The sequence below is a fragment of the Chrysemys picta genome, chromosome 25 (assembly GCF_011386835.1).
Source record: "Chrysemys picta bellii isolate R12L10 chromosome 25, ASM1138683v2, whole genome shotgun sequence".
NCBI classification, from domain to species: Eukaryota; Metazoa; Chordata; order Testudines; family Emydidae; genus Chrysemys; species Chrysemys picta.
The window spans coordinates 10,676,223-10,703,364 of NC_088815.1; the positions used below are offsets into that span (position 1 = coordinate 10,676,223).

Genomic DNA, 27,142 nt, shown 5'->3' on the forward strand with positions numbered 1-27,142 from the left:
CAACCCGCACCCCGGGAGCTCTCACCGCCACGCGGAAGACCCGGGGACACATACTCCAATGCACCAGGTCCAAAGGGGGGTGGGGGTAAGAATTCTAGCACATGCCAGCCTCTAACCCCCACCCCGTAACCAAGTACGTGTCCGCCCAAACTGCGGCATGATGGAGAATGAAACCCACGCAGGAAAAACGACTCCAAAATTGATCAACACTCAACCTAGTGCTAGGCACTGCCATTATCCCTGCTCCGACGGGAGGGGGGGCAGGGGAAGGATGTCTCAATACACCCCAGCCCAAAGCCACCATCACCCCAGCTCCACTAGGACCGGCGGGGGTTACCCAGGAGCGGTTCTGGGTTGCCAGCCCTCACTCAAGATAGTTTCGGTACTCCACCGCACCACGGCCTGAGGTTCTCTACGGAGTCCAGGGCTCACCGCTCTCGGTGGGGATTGTTCGGGTGTTTTTTTTTATTAAATACAACCTAGAAGCCAGACAGCCAGGGGTGGAGTGGCCACTTCCTTCCCAGCTCAGCCTGGAGCATTAAAAAGAAAAAAGGAAAAAAAAAGTGTACAGCCATAAAAAAAAAAAAAAAAAAGTCCCCCAGTGTTCAGATTAAAAACCCAAAAGAGTGAGCGCGCCCAGGCTCTAGGCAGACGCTGTCCCTTCGGGCCGAGAGCGATTTCCTCACTGGAAGGGGGCGCTGGCTGGAACACCAAGGGTCCCCCACTTTGCTCTTCTCTCCAGCTTTGCCGACGACACCCCCACTCCCTTCCAGGGGTTCTTTGGAAAATCACTGCTGTGGATGTTTGTCCATGGGGCAGAGGTGGCGGGCTGGGACAGACGCCCGGCCGGCCGGTTCCCCCACGTCCAGCCACCTTTCAGTAAATGACCTCGTAAACCGTGGCCTTCTTGTCTCCCGAGCCGGTCACGATAAACTGGTCGTCGGTGGAGATGTCGCAGCTCAGGACCGAGGAGGATTCCTTCGACTGCAAGGAAGAGCGGGGAGAGGGGACGTAGCCAACCAGCTCATTTATAAGGCCGTGGAGTGGTGCAGTGATTTATACCAGCTGGCCTTGAACTACTTAGCACGGCCTCCAGGGAGACACTAGGCTGCGCTAGTTTAGAGAGCCGATTGTTTGAGGATAACGGATTAAGACAAATTTACTACTGGGCTAAAAAAACCCCTGGTCTCCTGCTGAGATGGCCTCTCCCGCTGCTGCCCCTGGTTTAACCCCTTGCCGGGACAAGCCACCCCCTTTGCTCACCTGGAAGATGCTGGCTCCGTAGGGCGTCCTCCAGGCATTCAGCAGATTGTCCTTCCCTGTGCTCACGAACCATTTACCTGCGGCAGAATGTCAGCGTGTGAGCAGGACGGAGGGAGGGGGCAAGTCTAGCTCAGGCCAAGCGTGTGACCCCATCCCCAGGTGAGTCACAGGATAGCCCCAGGACAAAGAAGCAGGTGAGGGGAGGGGAATGTCTCCCCACCCCCTGCACAAAACCAGAGGCATGCACCAAAATTATACTCCAAAGCCAAATGAAGCGAAGGAAAAGGGATCGCCCTGACTCAGGCAGAGCAACCGGTGGATTGATGCCAGTGGAGATCCAGGTGAGGCACTCTCATGCTTCAGGGAGTCCCAGGCTTGCTGCAAAGGGTCAGGAAGGAAGGCTCCTCTGTTTCCTCCTATCCCCACTGCAGAGCTGCCTAGGTGCACAGTGCAGGAGGGGCCGTTCGCCTTCCCCTAGGGGCTCAGACATGGGACTCTGCTGGCAAGAGGGTCCCAGAGCAGAGGGGATATGGGGCTGGGGCAGGACAGCTCCCTCCCACTGCAAGTGGGACAGTGGCATGGCTCCAGAGGCAGGACGCGGGCCTTCGCATGGAACCCTGCTACGAAGGGGTTCACAGCTCCGCTCAGCCCAGCCAGCCCACACAGCAGGTTACGAGCGACCACGCGTCCCTACCGCAGGAGGCGAATTTGAGGGAGAGGACGCAGCTCTCATGGAGGTGGAGCTGGTACTTGTCCGGCTTGGCCACGTGCAGGATCTCCACGTTGCTGCTCTCCATGCCGACGGCCAGCCACTCCCCCGAGGGACAGTAACCCAGCGAGAAGATCTGGGGAGAAGGCAGAGTCAGGCCCCAGGAAACGGGTCCCTGCCCGGCTGGCTCTCCGGGGGAGGGGAGAGCGCAGCGCCCTCCCCCCACTCCCGCTCGGGCTCTGCAGCACCCCATCGCCCACCTACCTGGGAGCTGAAATCGTGCTGCTGCAGCTGGCGCCCCTCCCGCAGGTCCCAGCACCGCACCGTGTTATCCAGCCCCCCCGTCCACAGCTTGGTGCCGTCGTTGGAGATATCGATGCAGCTGGCGCCGTCCGTGTGGCCCTGGAACTGCCTGGAGGGGAGAGCGCGGCCGTCAGGCACCGTCGCCTGCTGCAGGTTTGGGTCCTGTGGCAGGCAGCACCTCCCCTCTCCAGCGCTAGCCAGCCGCACCGCATTGCAGCCCGGGAAGGCAAACCCCGGCGCTCACCTGACCAGAGTCTGGTTCTGCAGGTCCCACACCACGATGTTGCCGTCGCTGCAGCAGGAGAAGCAGACCTTGGCGTCGGGGCTGATGGCCAGGGCGTAGCAGGCGGGCGCCGAGGAGGTCAGCTCCGCCTTGATGCGGGGGGTGGGCGCGGCCAGGTCCCAGATGGACAAGGTGCTGGCCTCCCCCCCCACGATGAGGCTGCGCCCGTCCGGGAGGAGCTTGCAGGAGCGGATGTAGTTGTCGCGGTTCTGGGGAAGGGAGAGGAGATGGAGCGGAGGGGTCAGCCAGGGCCAGTCGCGGCCTCCCATGGGAGAAACCCCAGCGGATGGGCCCGTGTGGGCGGTGGGAAGAGCCCTGCAGCCCACACCCTCTGGAGCTTGGCTTCTAGCAGCGAACACATGCGCCTGGGGGCCCAAAAGGGGGCCTTCACTTTATTAGCACGTGATTGTTCGTGCTTCATGCCCACAGCATCAGCTCTCCCCAGCAGCTGCTCAACAGACACGGCTGGTTCTGGCACATGAACAAGAGGAGCAACCATGCAAGAGCCTGTGGGATGGGGCTCCGGGCCAGGAGCAGATTAGTCAGGAGGGACACAGGCCCTTCTCCCAAGTGGGAAGGGCTAGTGATCAGGACACTGGAGTAGACCTGAATTCTATTCCCAGCTCTGCCACAGACTCCACATCTGACCTTGGTCAAGTCACTTAGCCGCACCGTGCCTCAGTTTCCTCACCTGTAAAATGGTGACAGCAGCACTTCCCTGCCTCAAAGGTGGGTCATAGATTTTTAAGGCCAGAATGGGCCACTATGTTCATCTAGTCTAGCCTCCTTCCTAACACAGAACAGAGAACCTTACCCAATAATTTATGTACTACCTACAATTACTAAAATACAGATTTCCCCTCTCCTGAGTTTCCAATGCAGCTTGACGTGATCATGACTCATCCGCTTCCTTGTTTATGCATCAGTATCCTCAAGGTCAGCACAACTCCGGGAAGAAGATTTGTTACCAGACTGCTGCCTTAAGACCAGCAGGAAAAGATAGCTCTGGAATTTGTTGTTAGGGACATATTTGAAATCTAGTCAGTGTTAAAGAGAGTTCCAGGTACTGTCCCCACTTCAGTGGCCCCGGAATCCCATTTTCCAGGATGTCTCTCTCTCTCAATAAACGAGGGAATAAAGACCCCACAAGCAAAAGCAGAAACTGACTACGGCCCATCCTGCAAACACTTATGCAAGTGCTTAGCTTTAAGCACATGTGTGAGTATTTGCAGGACCAGGGCCTCAAGGACTATATCCAGGGGAACACAGCGAAACTGGTTACGCACATCGCTGGCAAAACAGACCGACTCATTTCCTGTCCGCAACAGTAATCAGTTCACCGTGTCCTTCTGACATCTCAGCAAGGGAATAGTGCGGCTACATTTTCATTCTCACCAGATCAGAATGAATCTGGACAGAGCTTTGAAAACCATGTGAACCCACCCCGATGCACAGGTCAAGCTGGGCCCTGTGTGTGTACCATAGTTGCGTGTGTTCACACAACACTGGGCTTGTGTGTGTTCCTCAGTTGGGGTGCATGCTACTGAAGAATTTTTTGCCCTTTGTACATGCATAGAAGCTTTTATCTAAGGATCCGAGAGTGCTTTATAATACCACCCAGCCCTTTTCATCCACAGAGCTTAAAGCACTTGACAAAAGGAGGTCAGTATCATCACCCGTTTTATAGATGGGGAAACTGAGGCATAGGGAGGCAGCGTGACTTGCCTGTGGTGACCCAGCAGGCTGGTGACAGAGCACGGAACAGACCCCAGCCCCCTCCCCAAGACCCAATCCAGTGCACAACGCACTAAAGCCATACTGCTTGATTCAAGGCCCAGCTCACTAAGGAAGCAGGCTCAGTTATATTAGCCCCAATTTACAGATGGGTAAACTAAAGGCACAAACATCAAGTAATTTGTGCAAGGTTTAAAGGGAGGTGAAATTTGCGGGCAGGGTAAGACATGGAGCAGGGTTTAAATCTATGTCCCTTAATTTTTTTTAAACTGACTCACTGGGACACACAAATGCCTACATGCTACTGCCAGAGGATGAGATGCACTGACAGGGAGATACCAAGATATTCTGATTACGGGGGCCAGGGAAGCACCTAGACAGAAATACCCAGGCTGCTACCAGCCACCAGTGGTCACAAAATCGAAGTACCAAGTGGCAAAGCGGCTGAGGACAAATCCTCTTTGTGGAGTTTCTACTGAATTAACGTCCTGTCTGAAACGGTCGCATTAGCCCAGTGGCCACGCCCCACCCCAAAGGTGGCAGCCAGAAGCGATGGGATGAGGAGGAATATTCATGCTAATCTGCAGACAACTTCCCATGTGTTTCTCTGGGTGGGAACTTTGCACCGAGGATCACTACACCTGCAGTTCACTGGGTCTCCGGGAGCACCTCCCTTACTCATCTTGGGGAGCTGCTTAAATACAAGATGCCCATCGAAATGCTTCCCTAAACCGGACACATCCACGTGCTCTCCATCTGCACCCACAAACACTGAAGGCTGCATCCACCCCAACAGGGTCTGTCCCCCTCGAGGCTGCAGGGGAATTCCGAGGACATAAAGAACATAGAGACACCAAACTGGGTCAGACCAATGGTCCATTTAACCCAGTACCAGAGCGTCAGGGGAGCGTGTCCAGAACAGGACAGCTGGAGTGATCCACCCCAGTCTTCCCCTCCTGGCCATCAGAGGTTTAGGGCTGACCCGAGCACGGGGTTGTATCCCTGGCCATCTTGGCTAATAGCCATTGATGGCCCTAACCTCCATGAACTTAACCGGGTTCAAAAAAGAACTAGATATTTGGCCAGAACAACATCCCCTGGCAGTGAGTTCCACAGGTTGATTGTGCATTGCACTTCCTTCCATTTGTATTAAACCTGCTGCCTACTAATTCTATCAGGTGACTCCTGGGTTGTGTGTGTTATGTGAAGGGGTAAACAACACTTCTCCAAATCACTTTCTCTACACCAGTCATGATTTTATAGATCTCTCCCCTATCCCCTTTTTAAGCCGACTAATCCATTTCTGCTTCTCTTGCTCTGTTTCCAACCCTTGCCCTTACCAGGCAGTCCAGCTGCGCCACGGGCGTCTTGGTCCCAGGCTGCCCCACGTCCCACACCTTCACGCAGCCCTTGCCCCCTGTGTAGACGTGCCGGGTGGAGTTGCTGATGGTGACGGCACAGACCACCTCGCCGTGGGTCAGGGTGTGGAGCTGGCGGGCGTGTCGGGGGATGCCGGTGCCGATGAGGGCGTCGGGAGGGAAGGGGACCGGCTGCATCTGCCCGTCGGCGCTCACGTGGAAGGAGTAGGCGCTGGAGGGAGGAGGGAAGCATCAGCAAGACCCAGTCCCGTGTGCAAACTGGGTCCGGTTCTCCCCCACTCCCGGAGAGCACGTCACATTAATAAAAGCCCAGCATCAAACCCAACGCCTCCTCAAAGCCGGGGGAGGGCTGGGGGTGATTTAAAGGGAAGGAGCCCGCTCAGCATCAGGTGGTTCTTTGCCATCCAATGCCAGGGCGATGCCCAACATGGAGAGGTGGCACACAAGGGGAACCCCCACCCCAGCTCAGCTGGCAGCCCCCTGCCAGAGGGGTCTTCCCCGCCCTGGCATGTGCAGCACTTACGGTTTGCCCGAGGTCCCCGCCTGCATGCCGGCCGACAGCCCCGGGACACGCATGTGGCAGTGCGGGTCGTAGCCGACCTAGCCAAGCAGAGAAGAGAATTCCCTTCAGCCACCCGCAGGAGGAGGAGGCCGGCCGCCATCCCGCCACCCCGCCGGCGCACTCACCAGAGGGGAACGGCCGTAGCCGGCGGCTCCCACGGCCGCCGCTGCCCCGTTGAGCTGTGAGGACACCAGGTGCAGCCCTGCGTAGGCCCCAGCCCCGGCCATGTCGCCGTTGACGGAGGGGTGCGCCATGCCGAAGGCGGCCGGGTAGGAGCTCTGCATGGCCAGCGGGTTCCTCAGGCCCAGAGCTGCGAAAGGAGAAAGTCACAGGGATAGAGGAGCAGCAGCAGTCAGGACCCGGGGATGGGAGGGAGGAGCTCGGGGCCAAACCAAGCTATGGCGTGAACAGGCCCAACCGCACTGCGGTGCCTGGAGCGGCATCCGCTGGCCACACGCGGGGCTAGGCACGAGCATGGCCTTGCTCGGCGCCCGCTCTAGACCAAGGGAAAGCGGAGCCACCAGCCAGGGGTTGCTCTGGCCACCTGCCGCAGAGAACGGTCCTGCCAGCTTCCGCCACCACCGTCTACAGGGGGCACAGAGAGCTGGCTCTCGCCGCCACACCTGTGCATCTCGACACCGAGCGACTCCCAGGTCAGTCCTGCTTCCCGACAGCCGGATCCACTGATGCCACTGGCTTTGAAGCCCTGTCTTTGGCAGAGAGGCGGCATCCCGCCAGGGGTGCACGTGAGGTCATTCTCGGATCCTTCTGCTGGGCATCAGGCCTGGGCTCACTCAAGCGCCCTCTGCGCCCGGCAGGGCAGGCACCGTGCTCGAGGGGCACGGACAGGGGAGCTACCTTGCTGACCGTCGGACACCTGGCTCTGCCTTCGGCTGCTCCCCCCATTCAGCCCTCGTGCCAAGCGAGGCTTCAGCCCCGGCTCTAGGGCTGCCCCACGGCTTTGGGAGCGGATTGCTGGGTACCTGGAGCCAAGGTCTCATTCTCCCAGGACAAGGCCTCTTAGAGCCACCGGACTGGATGGAGGAGGAATCCCCATCACACCACTCCACCCTAGCTGGGGTGCCCTGTCCCAGCAGCCCGGCCAGGCTCCGGGTTAGCCAGGAACGGCCCATGGTGCCACCTCTTGAGACCCGGGACGCATCAGACTGGGGTCTAGTCCCCTGCCCCAGGGCAGGGCCCAGTCTCCTGGGTCACCACAACAGGCTGATTTGCATCCAAGTGCTGAGTGAACGCGTCTCGCTGCTCCCTGCCCCACGGTCACTGTAACCTCCGGCCCCATCCCCAGCCTCCCGCTACCTAACGAATCCACCGAGGGCTTTGCCGCCCCCGGGCGGAACTGCTGGGTGGCGCTGCTGCTACTGGAGCCTGGCACCGTGGCGTCTCCTTGGGAAGTCGGGGTGCTGGACTTCAAACCGGGAGTGGCGGCTTTCTCCACCTGCAAAGGAGAGTCGGACTCAAAACTCAGCCGCAGCAGCCTGGAAATCCCCCGCCCCCATGGGTGCCGCCTTCAGCCAGGGCTTTTCTGGGCACCACGGGCTCCAAACCCCTCCTGCCCACAGCTCCAAACCGGCAGCCATCCAAGCCTCTGATTTACTGCCTGGTTGGGAGCAGAGAGCCCAGCCTGGCTTCCTCCCCGGAGCCCGGGCCCCAAACACCGCTGTGAAATCGGGATGCTCCCTTGGGCACGAGAAGGGGGAGACGGAGGGCTCTGTAGGGCGCTTGGAAGCTGGTAAGCGGCACTTGGCAGAGGCCAGCTACATCCATGCCCCCCACGCACAGGAGCCTGGGGCCGTGGGGAGAAGGACCCTGCGACAGGCCAGCAAACCCACCTCACCCAGGGCAGAGATCGCTGCCAGAGGCCGTCGCTAGGACGGTGGCTGCATGAGACGCCCAGGAAACACTGTCCTCCTGTCTCCCCCTGGAGCGGGCAGCCTGCATCTGCCCTTGCAATGCCCCGCGTGGCTGGTGGGGTGGACTCCTCTCCAGCAGAGCTCTCCTGGCAGGCTGCACACGGGGCTGGCGAGAGGCGGAACAGCTCCGCTCACGCCAGCAGGGGCACCAACCGCTCCGCTAGCCCGACGCAGAGCGACCCAGCATGTTGCACCGAGGATGCGGGCAACTCCTCCGAGCCAAGCCCGGCGTTTGCTCCTGCTGGCAATCGGTGAGGCGGCCACATGGGGCTGCTTTTACATGGTCACTTTCTGACCGTAATGCCCTGCCCTCTCCCGCCCCCCCCGGAGAGAAGGGGCAGCCCGTTTCATAGGCCTGGCGTCTGAGCAAAGCCGGACCAGCTGTGCCCAGGACACGTCTGCATTGCAAGGGGGGCAGCCCGCGTGGGCACACTGGGGTTGCGCTAGCTCGCTAAACGGAGCGGAGGAGCTGCAGCGGCACCGAGGGCAGCGGGGTCCGTGCCTACGGGCCCGGGCAGGACTGTGCCGCTGCGGCCACGCTGCTCTCGCTAGCCCGCTCAGAGCTAGCCCGGATACACTGACGCGTGCTGCCCTCGCCGGCCCAGATTCTGATCTCGCTCCCTCCCCATGGGAAGCGGAGGCCAGGACGAAACCCGCTGGGCGGCACCAATGTGAGATCAGACTCCGGCTCAGCCTGGCCCTCCCTTTTCGTGACGAGGGGAGCGTGCTTCCTCCCCATGCCCTACTGCTCCCTGGATAGCAGGAAACCAGTGAACCCCACCAAACCCAGCCCCCTCCACACACAACCACGCACCGTGGGCTGGTCCTTGCTCCGTGATGGGGAGGTGCTGCTGGATGAGGCCAAGGAGGTGGGACTGAGCGGTACAGCCTCCTTCCGCTGCAACGGGACCTTGTCCACCCCGTTCTCGCGGGAGGAGTACGAGTGGACGCTGTGCGGGGAGGAGGGGTCCTGTGGGACAGAGCGAGATCGACCGGCCTCAGCTGGGGGGCTCCGGCTGCTGACGGGTACAGGAGCCAGGCACCTCCCACAAAGCCAGCAGGGAACTCCATATAACAGCCAGAGGCAGGGTGAGCTAGCGGTTAGAGCAGGGCTGGGCCTCTGAACCTCTGGGTTCTGTTCCCAGCTCCGGGAAGGAGGGGGCCTCACAGGTTAGAGCACTAGTCCAGACTCCTGGGTGCTCATCCCAGCTCTCCGGGTCTAGCGATTCGAGCAGGACTCCTGGGTTCCACTTCCCACCTCGGCTACACAGTAGTGCGACCTTAACCTCTGAGGGCCAGTTTTGTCTTCAGTAACAGGGCCAGGCCCTGCCACAAGGAAAGTCTGGTGGGCTCTAGACCGAGCCGCAGCCCATCTAAACGCCGAACCAAGCCAAGGCATGTTCCCGAGCACTGACCTCATCCACCACCAGGTTGTCCTCACTCTTGTCCGCATCGCTGCCCTGAAACGCAGAGAGAGGCGCGTTCACACCCAGCAGCCGGCGTGGCCCCACGCACAGGGCGCTGCCCGGCTGGAGACGGGAACCAACGGGTCATGGCACCGCTTAGGCGGCATCCCATGGAGGCCTGCTCACGGCTCGGCACACGCAAACCCAGCCTAGAAAAAGGAGCAGTAGAGGGGAGAGGCCCCCCACTACCTCCTGTGCCCCCCGTCCCGGGAACACGCCCCCACACCAGCAGCTGCAAAGAACCACTCACGTAGTCCGTGACAAAGTCCTTCTCCTCAGCCTTCCTCTTCTTGCTGTTGCTCAGGTACTCCGAGATGGCTCGCACCCGCTCCCCGTTGGGCAGCGCCAGGGAGCTCTGGGGAACGAGAGGAGAAGCAGCTGTGTTATGAAGCGGAGACAGCCGGCCCAGGCTTAACTCCCCCCCGCTCTCCCAGCAGGATGGACAGGGATAACGGCAGAGCCCCCTACCCTCCATCCCATGGTGCACAGGAGACATTCCCACGAGGCCGCTGCCTTAGGACAGCTGGATTCCGCTCTGCCCATGGGACACCTAAGCCACTTACCCCTCCCCTGGCTGCATCTCTCAAGCAGCACGGGATGAACTGAAGCGCCGTTCGCCTCCCCCACTCAGCAAGGGGGGCAGAGCGTAAAGCCGGAAGGGGGATCCGGCCAGGAGGCGAGCTCCTGACTCCGGGGCGTGCGCCGGCCCAGGGCGGCGGGAGTCTCTAGACCCAGCTGCCGGGCAGTCGACAGGCCCTCCCCCACCGGGACACGGCTCCTCCAGACCAAGCTTCGGTCCCAGCTCCAGTTCACAGCAGAAAGCGGGGTCGGGGTGGGGGAAGGGGCAAGAGACTGGGTCAGAAAGACACAGGAGTGAGCTGAGCTCCATGGCCCCCAGGGCTCCGCTGGCAGCTTGCGGCCATGGCCCCCCCACCCCCGGTTCCCACTAGCCAGGAGGCTGGGGCCCCAGAGGTTTGCGCAGGGCAGCAGAGCAGGCTGGCTGTGGAGACGCACACAGCAAGCTTTGCAATCTGGGAGATATCCCCCGCCCCCGGATATGGGTCCTCCCAAGCCTGCTGGACCAAATGTCGTCCTCTTTCCCCTACTGGCAGGTCTCCGGGCACCCCCGATTGGTGGGTAACAGGCTGCATTGCAGGAATGGTTCCAGTTCACCAGCTAGAACCCACAGCTCTGCCCTCAACCCCAGGTCACGGTGCCCCAGGCTTTGGCCGTCCCGGACTCGGGCACCTGGCAAGCCAGCTGCTCCTGCCACTCCAGCTCCATCCTGCGTCTACAAGGCAGCTACCGGGGGCAGATGCAGAGCTCTAGGCTGGAAAGGTTCCCACTGGCAAGTCCCTGTCTGCTCTGTGTCAGCCAGGGGGGACAACTAGGGATGCGCTGGCAGAGAAGGGAAACCGCTCCCCGACTCCGATGTTAGCAGGAGCTAGGATACCTGGCTTCCACTCCTTGTGTGACAGCCCCCTGCCTCAGTTTCCCCCTCACTAAACCAGGCATAAGCTTCACCGGCTGCCCACGCGCCATGGGCTGCTGTGGATCCAACCCAGCCCTGGCATCAGAAGGCCGGTACCAGACCAACTGGAGTCAATGGAAACTGCACCCGTGGGGCTCAGCTGGGGCCCTACTCTCTGCACAGGGCATTGAGAGCTGCAGAAGGGGCGGGGGGAGCAGGTGTGGCAGGCGAAGGAAGAGGGAGATGAACCCAGCAGCCCACGATGGGGAAAGTCTGGATTGGCAGGGCCGGGCGGGCACAGAGGGAGGGCTGCCAGGGGTCACAAGCTGCAGCAGCGTCAGCCCGAACAGGAAGATTTTTCCCAGCTCTAGCCCTAGACAAAGGGTGCGGACCCCACCCCCCAAAACTGCATTCCAAGGGGTGCGCCGCTTCCAGCCCCCATGGCGAGCTAGAGGGTGGGTTCATGCAAAGCCCCCCCTCTTCCCCCCATACGGGGGAGCCATGCACGGCCTCCCTCCCCGGGCAACACGGGGGGGGGGGGGGGGGGGAGGAAAGAGATTCAATCCACCATGACCTTGGCCACCTGGCTGCCTGCCAGCTCCTTACCAGCTGCACGCAGCAAGGATGCTGCTTGAGGTTGTAACCCCTCTTCCGCCAGACCCGCAACCGCCTCCCCCGCCCCAACAGGAGGAAACCTCCCCCCCCACGGCTAAAAGGAAGCTTTTAAAGCCCCCTCCCCCCCCCCCCAACCCAATCTCCCTGGCCAAAGCCTTTCGCAGCTGGAAGGAAACAATAAGCGGAGGAGGAGGAGGAGTACTTACGGGACCCAGGTCTCGCTCTGTCTCCATGGCAACACAGATCAGCAGCAGGGCAAGAAAGGAAGAGAGAAGAGGGTGCTGCTTTCATCTCTGAGGCGCCCCCCTCCCCAGCATGCACACGCTGTCCTGCCCCCCCCCATTCCTCTCACAGGGAGGCAGCGTCTGCTGCCACCCACCTCTGCAGCTTGTGGACAGGACAGGCTGCTAAGCCGGTCCCCGAGACCGGCCCGGCAGGTTACTGGGGCGCATGGCGTGGGAGGGGGGTCAGCTCCTTGCTGGGGGCATATCCTGCGCCCTGCACCGCAGTGTCCACCCCGGGGCAGAGCCCTCCGCCCCAAACCCAAGTGTTCGTTGCACTCCCTGCTAGCGGCTGGGGAGTTGCCCCAGTACGTGGCTCCAGGTGGAGGAGCCAGGCTGCAGCCTGAAATTGGCTGGAAAAGGCCCTCGCTGTAAGAGACCCCCTGCTGGCAAGGGCCTAAGGGAAACTCAGACCCCCTCCCCACCACCCAGCCTCTACCCAGAGGGCCAGATCCACCGATGCCCCGCCCCATGCCCAGTCGTGCTCAGTTATGACGGAGGCTGACTCTCTACCGTTCCCACCCGCAGCACTTCGCCCCGTCCAATCGCTAACCCCAATGCAAGAGAGCAGGGTGCCCAGAGAGTCTGAGAACGCTCCGGCCAAGGCTGGCCGGGATGGGGCTTAACCCCAGGGCTCTGCTCCCCCTTGCCAGCCGTACCTCAGACTCCCTACTCTCTCTGGAGTTCACCATCTCGACACCTGGGCAGTCAGGGTCAAGTTTCCCTGCTCTCCCAACCCCCTATCCCCCCAGCCCTACCTCTGTGCTCGCTGTCGTGAAGTCCCCTGTCGTCCTTCGGGAGGAGCTGGCCCTGAGCTCCCAGGGCCCCGGACAGAGCCAGCAGACCAGACGCTCCACCGATGCCGGGCTGCATGCCGGAGGGGTGAGAGGTCAGCGGGATGGGAGGGGCGTGGTGGGACAGGTGCTGCGCCTGGAGCTGATGCTGTGGAGAGAGAGCGCGGAAGGCCGGGCGGATGAGACGCTAGCGCCTGAGAGGAGGTGTCTGCTTTTCCCCACCCTGCCCTCAAGGGCCAGGCCAGCCTCGCTGACTCAAGGCTGAGACCCCGTGCAAGCCAGGATCTCCAAGAAGCTCACTCCATCTGGGAAGGAACCAGAGGTCGCTGCCCGACCGCGGTCAGACGGCAGGCTGTCCGGGGCCCAGAGGAAGTTTGCCTGGCCACTGCCGCCCATGTGGTACCTGCACTACGGACAGAGGACGTCAGTCTCCAGAGCTCTCAGTCCAGCCCCTGGCACCGGCGCTACATCCGCTTTAAGAAATAAAGGGAGAGGTCAGAACTACAGCGGCGGAAGGACATGAGTCTGGGCCTTCCCTGAAGAGGGCTCCCAGGTAACATCCCAGACAGGGGTCAAAATAACCTGCTTGCCTCCGCCGCAGCTGTCTTGGCTTCCCCCGGCCACCTAAGATATCACAAGCCAGGAGCCAGGCTGGGCTAGCAGCGCAATTCACCATACGCAACAATCCTCTGCTTCAGCCAACCACCACTTTCCCCCTTCCTTGGTCACAAGAGTTTTGGATGGCTACTGTTGGGAAGACGGTGGCAAAAAAACACTCTCTTCCCAATAGGGCCACTTGTCAATTTCGCTTGAAAACCAAAAAAATAAACCCCCAGCCCATCCCTTTCTCCAGCTGAGTCCCTAACAGCCCTTTATAAAGTCAATTACGATCCACTTTGCATTCTGCACACTTGACTGTCTACATTTCTCTCTGTGGGGCCAGAGAAGTCGGTTTCCCTCTTGTTTCGAGTCCTGCGTCATTTGCATTCTTAGGGCTGAAACACCCAGGTGGCAAACTACAGCAGGGAAAACTCTCTGTTTACACTGCAACAGAAAGCTCGTCAGAGAAGCGCCTTGCTTGGCGTTCCTTTTTTATAAGGACGTTGTGGGGGTATTTGATTTTTCTTATTAAAAATCAATATGGAGTATGAATCCGGAGTCACAATATAGCTTGATTGTGTCCTCAACTAAAAATAGGCATGGAAGGGTCAGATTTTTGTTGGTAAACGTTATTGTCACAATATACACACACATTTTCGATTAGTATTGCTGGAAACACTTACAAACAGGCCAAGTAAAAAGAATGCTCCTTGTGAACTCGGTGTTTGATTTAAGAGTTTTTCCATTTGTATATTTTGACACGTGAGGGGATGTTGGTAGTTTGTGTTTTAATGGTTATAAATATTGGCTATTCCAGCCATGATTTCCCACAATGGTGAAAATGTAAACATATGGAAAAAAAAGGAAAAAATGCTTTAAAAGAATTGATATTATTCATCAAAATGATATATACAAATATTGAATTGAATTCTGCCAAGCCTTACTAAGAAGCGGTGATGTCTGTGGCTAAGTAACCCCACACAGACATACCAGCCCACCGAATCCTCGGCACCCAAATCTATTGAGCAGTCGTAAAATAAATACACACATCAATTATCCAGCCCTGCCATGATCCAGCTCCATCATTTTTAATGTATTCCTCCTAGCAGCGCTCCTCTGCCCCACCAAGGTATGCAAGCGCTAATACTCTTAGATCCTCATTTGGGAGAGCCTCTCCTCCCCACCCCCTCTTCTCCTGCATCATTTGTCCTGCTTCTGTCACATCCAGGTCTCTAAGCCTCCAACTCTCAGCTGCGTTCAGCCTTCCCATCGCAGCTTGTAAGAGCCAAGCTGCCAGCCCTCCCCGCCACAAGGATCCATAACGCTTCCTAGGCTTCTGTGCCGCACACTGGCCTCCGCGAACGCCACGTTTTGTTCCAGACGCTCTGCTCGGCGTCTCATGTCCCCAATCCTTGGCACGCCGTGCCAAATCCAATTACCCTGTTCCATTATCGTTTTCACGTCCCTACGTTTAAAGGCTCTCATAATCTGCTCATTAAGTACGGCTATGGAGCAAGTTGTCACCGCTCCTTTATTGGGCCCCGCTTCCTTCCTCCGGTTTTATTTCTGCCAGCGTCTCACATGCTTCCCCTCCGCTCTCGGCCCCAGGGCGGGATTATGCTTCCCTTATCCTCCCACCACTCAGTACAAAATCCGCCCCAAAGTCCCGAGAGGGCTGGCTGCATGTCCCCATCCATCCAACTGGCTGACACTGGCCTGACACAGACACAGCCATCCCAGCTCCCCCGGACACACATTCGCCAATTTTCAAGGGGGCTCGTCTCCACGCTCGTCACCCCACGTCCCTGACCAACAGGGCCGGCTCCAGGCACCAGCTTGCCAAGCGGGTGCTTGGGGTGGCCACTCCGGAGAGGGGCGGCACGTCCAGCTATTCGGCGGCAATTCGGCAGACGGTCCCTCACTCCCGCTCGGAGCAAAGGACCTCCCGCCGAGTTGCCGCCGCAGATCGCGATTGCGGCTTTTTATTTTTTTTTTTTGCGCGCCGCTTGGGGCGGCAAAAACCCTGGAGCCGGCCCTGCTGACCAATAGCTCTTCTCCGGCCTTCGACACCTCACACGGTTCCCCCACGGCCAAGAAGGGGGCAGTCCAACCTTAAGACAATTCTAGGGTCTGCGCCCGGTGGGGACTGAACGGGGTTGGGTTAACGCACTAGCCCGTCCGTACTGGAGAGGGGGCGGTTGATACTCAGAGGGCATTTCCAGGGAATCTTTGGAGGCACGCATTTCGCTGGCATCTCAGGAAGACGAAGAGAAAGGACCCTGCCCTCCAGTGAATGGTGCCGACCACCCCCATCCTGCGTGCATGGTGCATCTCGCTGGCAGAACACAGGTGTGGAGGACCTATGGGGTACCTACAGCACCAGCCCTTTAAAAAACAACCGCCCCCCCCACACCCTGCCCAGGGTTCCCTGGAACTCGGAGACTCCGCTCCCCAGGGGGGCAGGGCAAATTTTAAAGGGCCAGGAACCTCAATAAAGCATCTTAGGATTCTAAGTTAGGGAAGCGGCTTCCCACCTTGCTGTTAGATGCCAGAGCTAATGGAGTGCTCCCCTCCCCCATCCTCCCACTGAGCTCATTATGGGATAGAAGTCAGGCATCAGCCGAGGTCCCAGACAGCAGCCGCTCTGGCTAAAGTAGGACAATCCCCTCTCGGATGCTCCGAGCTGTGGGAGAGGCACCCCCCGGTGCCGAAAGAGCCCGCTACTGGGGGACATGGACCCCGCCTCGGACAGGCCAAGAGCCCCTCCCCACGGCCCTGGGGGGGCAGGAGACCGAGTTAAACCCCGGGAGGGGCGGTACACACTGTGGCCAGCAGCGTGGGACGGTCCACATACCCCGATTGCCGCGTTCAACTCTGCCATAGTCACCTGCTTGGCTCGCTCCACTGCCTGGACCACTTGCTGCTGATGCTGGGAGGAGACAAAAAAAAAAAATCCTCTGGTCACCTTTAAAAAGGCAGGGAAAGGAAATGGCATGACCTGACCCTCCCCCACCCGCAGGCGGAGGTGCCTGGCTTGCCCAGCGGTTGAGAATACAGCCTGGGATGTTCCAAGCCGTGGCTGGAGCCAGGCCCGCCCAGGCAGCCTGTACGAGCGCACGCACCCCCTGCCCGCAGAGGCAACAGGTCCACCTCACCTCCTGGGACAGGAATGGGATGAGCTGGGCACAGATGACGTTGAGCCGCTTGGCGATCTCCGTCTGGAAGGAGAAAACACGCAAACGTCAGTGGCACCTTTGAGCTGCTCCTGTTGCACTTCCATTCCCGCACAGGCTCAGGCCCCTGGGCAGGGCTCACCACAGCGTGCAGAGACCTTCAAGAAACACCCCCCACTTTCCTGCCAAGGGCTGCCCGTTGGCCTAGCCTCCAAGCCAAGAGTGAGCCAGAGCTAGGAGACGCTGTGCCCACTAGAGAGCCCAGGAGGAGGAGCACAAACCCGTGTCCTGACCTATTCTAAAGCAGGGGTTACCTTCCGCCTCTAGAATCCCACTGCAGCCACCACACTTAAGCCCTGTTGTGCACCATCCAAAGCTTCGAGCGTGTCACGTGTAGATCCCCTCACTGCCAATGCAGAACGGGTGGTGCTAAGCAGTTACCATGTCCCATCCCAAATTTGGCTGCATTTCAAACCGAATTATACACAGATGGGTTCTCCCAGCGCCAATGAGCTCTCACATACACACCATCCGCAGCTCTGTCTCTCCCCTCCCCAGAGAGGTAGGTAGGTAGGTATCACCCCTGTTTACTGAGGGCAAAACAGAGAGTGCAGAGCAGGACTGTAACTGGCTCACACGATCCCTGTGACAGAGCTGCGAATAGAACCCCGGAGTTCTAGCGCCCCCCCCAAGTCCCTCCACGGCCTCTTCTGCTGTCAATGTGCATGCGTGACGCCCCACGCTCCCCATTTAGCATTACGGGGGGGTGAGGGGAGCAGCTTATGCAGCCACCACTCGGTGCAGCAGAAGCCAGTGCCACGTGTGGATTCTCCCGCTCAGTGGAGCGAGCGGAGAGGCTGCCGGGGCCCTCTGTCTGGGGCAGAAGCCGGACAAGCGTGCAGGCTGCCGGGGCTCGTTTCCTCCTCGGAGAGCTCCCTGGGAAAGGGGGAGTCTTGGGGGAGGCAGGCCGTCAGCTCTCTGGGGCAGGGCCCGTTGTGTGTGCAATGCCTGGCGCAGAGGGGAGCTGCTCCAGAACCGGGGCTCCCGGATGCTGCTGCAAGCCAAATACACACTAGTTCCCACCCCTGGAGGAAAGAGGATGAATGCTCCCCTGTTCCTGTGCATTCTCCCCACCCACCATCCCCTGGTAGCAGATACTGCCACTCCCCAGAAGCCACTGACACGTCAAAGCCCGTCTGGACGGAGAATGTGACGCCCAAGCAAGCTCTTCATTCATTGCTGCGTCCACGGCCCCCCAGGGTAAGAGAAACACTTATCTGCTTAATACCCAGCTCTGCCCCCTCCCTTGATAGCCACTCTGTGTCCTGCGGGCTCCTTCCAACCCAGGCCCTCTAGACCCAGCAGGAGTCCTGCCGCCCAGCTACAATGAATGGGGGAAGGCAGAGGAACCCCACCCTGAAAGGGCACCGTGTGATCCAGAGAGCACCTGGAGGGGACGGGGGGGGAGGGATCCTTACTGCAAGGGACGCCACTCAGCTTCCCTGGGAAACCAAGCAACAGTCACCCCTGGAGAGGTGAGGAACAGAGCCCCCTGCACCCCAAGGCTGATCCAAGCCAGTCCCTGCAGACTCAGCCCGCTCCATGTTCAGCGCTCCTCCGGCCTCGGCAGCTCTCAGTGCACGGGGCGGGAAGCCCACTGCATCTCAGAAGCCAGATCCGAGCATCCAGACCAGGTGCGGACAGGCCTGCTATGTCCCACCTCAGAGAAAGCTTCCCCCAGCCCCTTAGTGCAACCATCTCCCCATGACGGACAGCTAACGAGCCATGCAACACCAAATTTCGGTGATAGCATCCTGCCCCCTCCCCACCAACCTCCCCCTCAATGTCCTGTCAAGATGCCCACCCCCAAACGTCTCCTCTCCCCACCAGAAATAGTTCTCCAGCCCTGCCGAGTGCTAATTGATGCTCTCGGTGGTTTGCCAGGAAGCCCTGGAGAGGTGCTCTCGTTACAGCTGCTGTTTTTCTGCAACACTTGAGTGCCACAAGCAATCAGAAGGCCTGAACGCAGGAAGAGAGCAAGGGAGGGAGAGGAAAAGAGGTGGAGAGAGGACAGCACTGCACTTCAATCAATGCCCCGAGCTACCAAGCTGGGCAAGGCCAGACAAAGACTCCCCCGCCAACGTTCCAGCTTCCAGCAGCTGAAGAAAGCAGTGAATTAAAGAGACAGGGATCCCCTCAAACACAGGGGGGAAGCCAGGCTGGGGTGACCCTCACAGCCCCCACCCCACGAATCAGCTGGGGGGAGGGAATTCCAACTGAGGAACCCCTTCCTGGGGCTGGTTCATTCACACTGCCCCGAGGCCTCTCTCTAGCACGACCCAGCTGCGGGGGAAGGGAAGGGAACCTGACACCCCAACTCTCACCAGCTTTGGGCCCCAAGCAGCTCTGCTCGTCCCAACGCTGGAGTGAAGGCAGCTGCTTCTAAGAAGGCACCCCAGGCAGGGCGGGAGGCAAGCAGCCTCTGGATTTGCCTCCCAAATCAAGAGACTTGCAGGGCTCTGGTGGGGGCATATGCCCGAGAAAAATGACCCACTACAGCCTACTCAGAGCACGCCAGGCAGGATTTGAGCAGACAGAGAAGGGAACATCAGACCCACCCACAGGTGGCCAAAAAAGGGTCCCCACATCTGCAGCCATCGCACACGGGACGCACCCGTGGGAGTCATATGGGCCCGAAGAGATGCTCGGTACCTCTCCCTTTATCGCTATCTAATGGGGTGACCCTCATTCGAGCCATGTGCCGAAGGGGGCTACCGGAGAACAGACAGAGGCCGCGCAGCCTAGCAGATAGGGCACCGGATTGGGAGTCAGGCCAGCGACCTGGGAAAGTCACCTCCCCTCTCTGGACCTCCATTTAGACTGCAAGCTCTTCTGCGGAGGGCCTTTTTGCGTCTGTCCGGCATCTAGCCCAGTGCAGCCCTGATCTCAGCTGGAGCCTGTAAATCTAATGATCCCGTCCTAGATCTCTCTCTCTCACCCACGAACAACAAAGCCAAGAGCCATGTGCTCTCTGCATTCCCCCCCCCCAGCACTAAAAAGGAAACAGCCACTCCCCTCCCCTGATACACACTAGCCCCCAGAAAAAATTTTTTGGCAGCAGGTAGTTTCTGGGAAGGATTTAGCCATCTCCTGGGGCCAGCAGTGATGGATTCTCCTTCCTAATGCACTGATGGGCAGCCAGCTCCTCGGGGAACGCTGCCTCCAATTCGCTCGCGCTCGTTAATGTGCAATTTACTGGCACTTTAACGCTCTCAGCATGAAAAATGATCATGCTGTTTTCAGGGCTTTTTCTCTCTCTCCCCACCCCCCCATCCAATCTCCTTCGCTCGCTATTTTGGGTAGAAAAGTCCAAATCCAGGCAGATTTGAGGGTTTTTCCTGGTACAAATAACATGCCAAAAATATCATCTCGCCGGGATCTGCTTGCAGCTTCTCCCGCCTGGACCACGGCAGGGTTTATAGTGCTACACGCAGCAGCCATTAAAAGAAAAATCTAGCTTCTCCAGCCGCAGTGCAATGACTCCCCTGTTGAATGCTTAGGGACCAGGGCTTCCTTCCCAGTCCGGGAGCCGGCCAGAGAGAAGAAAGCCATTCCAACAGAGCTTGGCCCGCTCACCCCCCGGCCTCTTCAAAGCTCTGACACAAGAAAGCGGCGCGCTCCGGAGTCACACGACACGAGGGAGACACCAGGCAGCCTGGGGAGACGTGACAGGGCTTAACTAGAGCGTCGCGCCCGGTACTGAAGAGTGGCCAGGGTTAAAAGGGATGGGACGGGTCAGTTGAGAGCTGGCGGGATACAGGGCCTTTTGACCGAGTCGCCGGTTCGAAGTCAGCCAGAGGGCAGCAGCGGCGGCGAATCCCAGCACGCGATGGCGACGCCAGAAGAAGCGGATCGCCTTCGGCTCGTTCCGAACGGACGCCTGTAGCCATCACAGCGGCCCGCTGGGCGCTCGAGACAACGGGGTTTTGGGATCCTTCTCGGAGCTTACTGAGAGCAGGGTGGGCGACCCGGCTCAGCGAGACGTGCGTTGGGTGGACTCTTCCTTGCGGACCATTCAGCCGCTTGTCCTTTTTATTAACGAGACTCCTTATTGAGCATTAAGTTAATGACGCGCTCTTTATGCCAGCAGCTCGCGGCGTGCGATAACGCAAAATAAAATAGGGCTTGTGCAGGTTGGCAGAGGCAGCGGGGCGGGGGGGGAAGCAGGCAGGGGGCCCGGGGCATTAGGTTGCCTGCTGGGGGGGCGGGGTGGGAACAGGGACAAGACCCAGACTAAAGCTCCACTTGCAGCGACGAGCCAGCCGTGCAAAGGAGAGGTCCCATCTCCCCGCAGCACCGATAACCTGCGGCCTTCGGCGCGGGCAGCTCCCATTTCTCACACGAGGGCCATTGGCTGTCAGAGCGCAGACTTACGGGCCCTCGTTAAAAGTGCAGACAGCACGCTGGCAGGCGGCCAGCGGCACCTGGAATCGGCAGTAAATACTGCTGTCTGCGCGGCGCTGCGAGCGAGCAGCCAGATGAAATGGGGGGGGGGGGGCGCGCAGAGAGCAGAGCTGTGTCCGTTTCCCTTCGGCTCTCAGTCTCCTACTCCGGGGGGGTGGGGAGGGGCGCGTGAGTCCACCGGGCTGGGGGGACGAGGCGGAAGGGATGTGCCTGGTGAAGGCACACGCTGCTAGACTCCTGTGTAGCCTCTTTAAAAATAGATGAGAAGAAACCTTCTGTCTCAGAGCAGCTGGTAACCCAGTGTGCAGTGCAGCGGGGGGAGGGGGAGAAAAGCCTGACGGCTGGAGTCCCCTCCCCACACCCACCTCTGCTCCCGCGCGGGCTCCCTGATACAGAAGCCGTGTGGCCACTGCGGGTGGCAGGGCAGATCTGGCAGCAATGGGAGAAGATCCAACACTTGGCCCTTCCTGGGCATCACAGGGCCTCAGGCCACTTGCCAGGTCCCCAGGCAGCCCCGGCGTAGTCACTCAACGGAGCTCAACAAGAGGCTGGTAACGAATTATCTGGCAGCTTCCACCCCGGCTCGCAGAGCCCAGTTCTCACCCATCTTCCATTCATTGGCTGAGTGCCCAAGGGCTGCCTGGCTTAGCTCAGGGGTCCCACGGCACCAGGTCCCCGGACTGGGCAAGCGGGACGGCAGCAAATGTCAAAGCCCGCCTCCCACAAGTGCTTGAGCGCGCAGGCCTGAAGCCCATCTTCCCCGCATGCTCACTGGGCTTCCCCAGCACCGGGCAAAGGCTCACAGGAAGCCCCTGCCGCAGGGACGCACGAAGACCACCTCTGTCGGCCAGAACTATCCCCGGATCGCAGGGGGAAGGCGACACTGAGGGACCACCCCAAGGGCACTAGGCAAGTCAGTAGCAGAGCTGGAAATGGAATCCTCCACTCTAACTCTGTCTTTTTCCATAGTGGGGTCTGCCTCCCCCCATCCCATGTAACATGGGAAAGGCAGGGTGGAACCCACGCCCCAAGCTGTGTTTTGCGTAAGGAGAAAAGCGACAGAGTTGGGTTTATCTGGGACGGGGATGGGCTACGAAGCAGGAAGGGTGAGCCCACCAGGGGCTACCACAGACAGCTGGCAGGAAGACCAGGCATGCCAGAGACTCACCTGTTTGTGCATTTCGATGTTCAGGCCGTAGGACATTTCATAGTACTGCAAGGGAAAGAACACGCCGTCACTAAGGGAGATGCAAGGCTAACGGGCAAACCACCCACTGCAAAGTCCTCTCCAGCACAGGCGTGCGAGGTCAGCCTGACCCCGAATTCCTGCATTATCGGGACCTGCTGGGATCAGAAGATACTGCCCCAAATCTCTCTGCCAGGAGCAGGGCGAGCTCTCCCCCGCACCCCACCCAATGGAACAGAGAAACAATACAGCAACCAGGACGCTGTCTTCAAACACAGGCCCCACGTTCTAGGCAATTTCTCTTCCAGCAGAGAGGAGAGAGATGGGAAAGGGAAACTAATGAGCAGATTCCAACCCCTTCCCCTCCCAACTCCAGGAATAAGAGCAGAAATGGGGCTGTACCTGCCTGTCAATTCCCACCCCTCCCCACACAGCTTGGGGCCCAGTAAATCATCAGACCAGCGCTCCCTCCCACCCTCTCCGGCAGCAATAACATGCCGCTGAAAGCCACCAAGGCAGAGCTCAGCTGCACTCATCTCATGAGTGAGCTCACCCAGCCAGATCTCTAGGGGCAGGCACAGCAGCCCAAATATAAACCGGGAGCCAAGGAAACCCAACCCGGTCGGTCTTTCGTTCGCTCCGAACGCTGGGAAAGGGGAGCGCCACCCCGCACCCCACTCACCATGACATAATGTCGCTGGATTTCGGTTTTTTCTGTTGCCAGTTTTTCACATTCTAACTTCAAGCTGTAAAAATAAAGAGCGAGAGAGAGACCCCCATCCACCGCCCCCCACCGAGAGAACAAGGATTAGTCGGCGGCACAGAAGCATAAAGCTTGCGTTTAAGACTCATGCAAAACTTTGGTCTGCCAACCCCTAGCCCAGAAAAAGAGCCACTGGGCAGAATCCATTCAGTCCCATCTGCCAAGAGGTAGGGAACTGGAAAAGGGTGGGGGGGGGGGGGATTCAGGCAGGCGCACAGGAAGGTGTGTGTGTCATGGGCTTCCGTGCTCCAAGAAAACAGGTTGCAGGAAGTTTGAATGTTCCCTCATCTGCTTTCCAAATGTAGCAAGCTACAGAGCAGGGGCGGGGGAAGGGGGTGCATTTAGGGTTTGCTTAGACTGGCAAGAGAACAGGCAGGAACCTGGACCCAGATTACCAGACACGCCGGGGGGAAAGCCCAGGCCCACGTTGGGATAGAGCCGAAAGCGCAGGAGCTGAGCAGCGTTTCAAGGAACCGAGGTGGCTTCTTACACTCTTGCTGCACGTATGGCTCAGTGCCCGTGCCGGCGTGGCGTGCCACTTCCCGCCCACCTAGACCCAATGCCCAGCGTGGAGATAGAGGAGCGTTTTGTTGCCAGCCCAGTTAAAGTGGCACCGCTTCTCGCTGGCGCGGTGGGGCTTGGCAGCGCGTTACCTGTGGTATTGGTTTTGCAGGAACTGGAATTCCTCCTTGATCCGGTCCAAGGTCTCCGGGTAGGTCAGTTTCAGGGACTGAGGGGTCGTGGAAACCGTGCTGGCAGCTGCCGAAGCCACGGCGGGTGCCTGGAGATGAGCCTACGGCGGAGGGCATGGAAGGAAGAGGGCAGTCACCGCAACATGGCCGTGCTATTCACGCAGCCTGCAAGAACCAGGCTCTTGGGAGGGGGGACAACGACCGCAGAAGCCCCAGTCCCAATTCCTGGGGCCACCAGCCCCACACCTGGCTCTGTCACAAGGGAGAGACAGACAGCAGGCACTCACGGGAAGGGGACAGCTGAGGGAGAAGGGACACACAGGAAATCAGCTCCTCGAAGGGCGAGCCTTTGCCACCTTTGGTCCCAGCTTGACAGCCAGGGTTTAATAGCCAAGCTGGAGAACACCAGCACTAAGACGAACGCAGGACGTACCGTCGGAGGGGTATAAAACCAAGCTCCGGCTAAGCGCTCACGCGTACGCAGAAGTTGCGCCAGTTTTAAGCTGATTTAGCTAAATCAGCGCAACCCTCCTGTGTAAACCCTGGTCATTCAATTTATCTTAGATCCTCTTCCTAAGAGAATCCGGAATAAGAGCGTCCACACCACCTTTCGCACCGGTTTCAATTCACACTTTAAGCTGTACCAGCGAGGGACTCTCACGCAAAGGCAGAAGCACAGAAACTTGCAACAACCGCTTCCTCCCTCTCCTAGGTGGGGCAATCCAGACCGAGCGGCCTGCAGGGATGCGGGTCAAGGGACAGCCCAATGCTGCTCCACACAGGGCCGTGGGAACGGAGTCTAACCGGGGCACTCACCGGGGGGCGGTTTTGCGGGAACATCTTTGGAGCGAAGCAGGCCTGCAATCCCAGCTTTATCTCACTCCACCACTCCGGTCACGGGATCCTCTCTCAGGGCCCAGGCCCAAGGAAGCCGGCCAGCTCCAGCACGGCTACGGACTCTGAAAGAGAGACAGGGACAGTCATGTTCCAGCCAAGGAAACTCAAAGGAGGAGAATCCTCTTCATTCCTTCCCTGCCAAACCCCCGCTACCACCAGTCCTACTATAGCCGGCCACAGAGCCATTGCGTCTCATCTTCCCCCATCCCGTGGGAGGAGAAGGTGAGATCCAACCAAGAAATGCTTCTTAAATTTCAACAGGAAGGTCTCTGCCTTACACACCCCTTCTTCATGCATCCCAGTACAACAGTGCCCTCAACCAGAGATGCCTTCCTCAGCCCCCAACAAATATCTCACCCATAGTTTGAATCTAGGCCCCATTGGCCCACTCTTCAACACGCCCACACTCATTCAGCCACAAACTCTCAGGCTTCAGCTCACCCATATCTAAATTCCAACTCCGCCAACTCAGACGGTCCTCGCCCAGCTCAGTCATTAAGAACCCACCTGCCATCCTGCACCCCAATCACCTGGCTGGCCCCCCATCACTGAAGTAGCTAGGCCCACCGGGAACAGCTCCCGTGGTTCCCCATGCATCCCCTATGTCCCATCTATGCACCTCGCCTGCAAGCACCTCTGCCAGCCCTGTGCAGGGGAGGAACTCAACCCTCTTCATGTGGGTAAGGCCCTTGACACGGACCGCAGGGCACCCCCCAGCAACGCCTCTCCCTAGCCCAGATCCACACACCACCGCCACGCGCACATGTCCATGCACGGCCACGGGCAGGCAAGGAACACACCCCCCATCCTTGCAGGTTCCCCTGCTCCTAAAGCAAAAACCCAGCAACCCCAGCCAGTGATGCCCCAGGCATCCCCCCTCGAGTGCCCCCTCCACGGCTACCCTAGACGATAGCCCCCACTTACGGCCACCCCAGAAAAAGCTCGTCACCAAACATCCTGCCCCCGCCTTGCACCCCAGAAAGCTCACTGGCGAGCCAGCAAGCACCCCCTCCCTTGCACCTCCAAAGAGTGGCCCCCCCAGCTGCTCCCGCCCCCAAGTGCCCCCAACTCTGTCTCCTGAGAACGTGCCCCAACTGCCCCCATCCTTCGCCCCCCCCCCCAGCAAGTGCCCCCCCTCACCAGCTCCCCCCCACCTCCATCCAAACAATGGGCCCTGCCCCTCCGCAGCACCTAAGCCCGGCGGGCAGGGAGCGGCCCCCGCCGCCCAGCTCCAGCTCCCGCCCCCGGGGGACTCACCGGGCGGCTGCACCCAGCGCGGAGGGGGCGGCCGGAGTCGGGGGGCTGCCCGCGCGCTCGCTCCCGGCCGGCCTTGGCCCCCGCCCGCTCCGCCGCGGCGGCAGCAGCAGCAGCTTTGCGGGGGGAGCGCGATCAATGAACTAGCGCCAGCTCCACGTGGGGCCTGGCTCGTGCGGGCAATCGCCGAGCCGGCTGGCCAATGGGAGCGCGGCGGGAGCGGCCCGCCCCCACGTGGGGCACGGCCTGGCTGCCGCCGATTGGGCGGCCGGGACCTGCCGCCAGTAGGATGTGTCAATCTGTGGAACGCGATGTAGCAGAGAGGACGGTTAACCCTTCAAGGGGCAGAAGGGAGCGCCCAGATAGGGAGAGAAAGAGATGGGTGTGTGTGTGTTAGGGTGACCAAGTGTGAAAAATCGGGACTGGGTGGTGGGGTAATAGGAGCCTATATAAAAAAAATATCGGGACTGTCCCTATAAAATCGGGACATCTGGTCACCCGTGTGTGTATGTGTGTGTGTGTGTGTGTGTGTGTGTGTGTGTGTGTGTGTGTGTGTGTAAAAGCACGACTGCATGTGCAACAGTAATTGGTTGGCTGAACAGCAGCGTGCTGTAGAAGGGAGTTGTGTGCGGAAGGAATCTGGCCTGTGTTGTGTGGAAGCTAACGTGTCAAGTGACTGATTTGGGTTGTGTAGGTGCATTGTGCATATGCTAATCATTGACACTGGGTGCAAGCGTTTGGGCTGTATGAATGACAGACAAAGATGAGAGAATGACCATGAGAATCCACGTGGAGGGGATTTTCGGAGCTGCATGGGTGGTGGGTGCATTTTGGGGACAAGACGTGATGTGCAGCGTGTGTATGTCATAACACAAATGAGTTGTGTGCCCGTGGGTTTTGTCTCTGAGTGAGCGATGAGCCAGCAGGAGGTGTGTTGAGTAGAAAGGTTAAAGCAAGTGTATTGTGGGTCAGGCTGCTTAGTTGTGTGTGAGGTTATACAATATTACCAACCCCAAGCTCTCAGTCAGGCCCTCCAAAAATCACGAGACTGGCTTCAAATTCAAGAGAGAGAGAGAAATCAATTGTATTCTTTTTCTTTGGCCTTCTGGTTTCTGAGCCAGTAGGTCATGCTTTCAGGCTTTTCTCCATAACCACAAGAACTAGAAACCAGTGGTGTGGGAACAATTTCTATAGTGGGGCTGGGTGCTGAAGGTTGAAACCATCTATTTGGGTTGTTATTACTACTTCAAGCCAGGGGATCCGGCAGCACTCTCGGAAACCCTCGTTCCAGCACCTATCCTAGACAGCTGAAATTCACTCCA

General features: G+C 59.2%; 1 protein-coding gene across 3 annotated transcripts; it reads right to left on the reverse strand.

The window, feature by feature from the left end:
- Positions 1 to 437: 437 nt before the first annotated feature.
- On the reverse strand, positions 438 to 26,006 carry LOC101952613 (transducin-like enhancer protein 1). Of its 3 annotated transcripts, none has more exons than XM_065578338.1 (21): positions 25,824 to 26,006; positions 24,486 to 24,628; positions 23,631 to 23,770; positions 22,897 to 22,960; positions 22,197 to 22,241; positions 16,547 to 16,609; positions 16,279 to 16,320; positions 12,756 to 12,939; positions 11,923 to 11,939; positions 9,881 to 9,985; positions 9,580 to 9,624; positions 8,979 to 9,134; positions 7,551 to 7,689; positions 6,359 to 6,543; positions 6,195 to 6,271; positions 5,633 to 5,882; positions 2,520 to 2,767; positions 2,237 to 2,384; positions 1,958 to 2,108; positions 1,264 to 1,340; positions 438 to 984 (listed from the first exon to the last, which is right to left on the reverse strand). In XM_065578338.1, the coding sequence occupies exons 2-21, from the start codon at positions 24,507 to 24,509 to the stop codon at positions 877 to 879; spliced, it is 2,268 nt and encodes a 755-aa protein (XP_065434410.1). In that variant the 5' UTR covers positions 24,510 to 24,628; positions 25,824 to 26,006; the 3' UTR covers positions 438 to 876. The 3 variants fall into 3 exon arrangements, with proteins under 3 accessions (XP_065434410.1, XP_065434409.1, XP_065434411.1); XM_065578337.1 differs by having other exon boundaries at positions 16,246 to 16,320; XM_065578339.1 differs by lacking the exons at positions 16,279 to 16,320; positions 16,547 to 16,609; positions 22,197 to 22,241; ... (2 more) ...; positions 24,486 to 24,628; positions 25,824 to 26,006 and adding an exon at positions 13,195 to 15,948.
- Between the last annotated feature and the right edge of the window lie 1,136 nt (positions 26,007 to 27,142).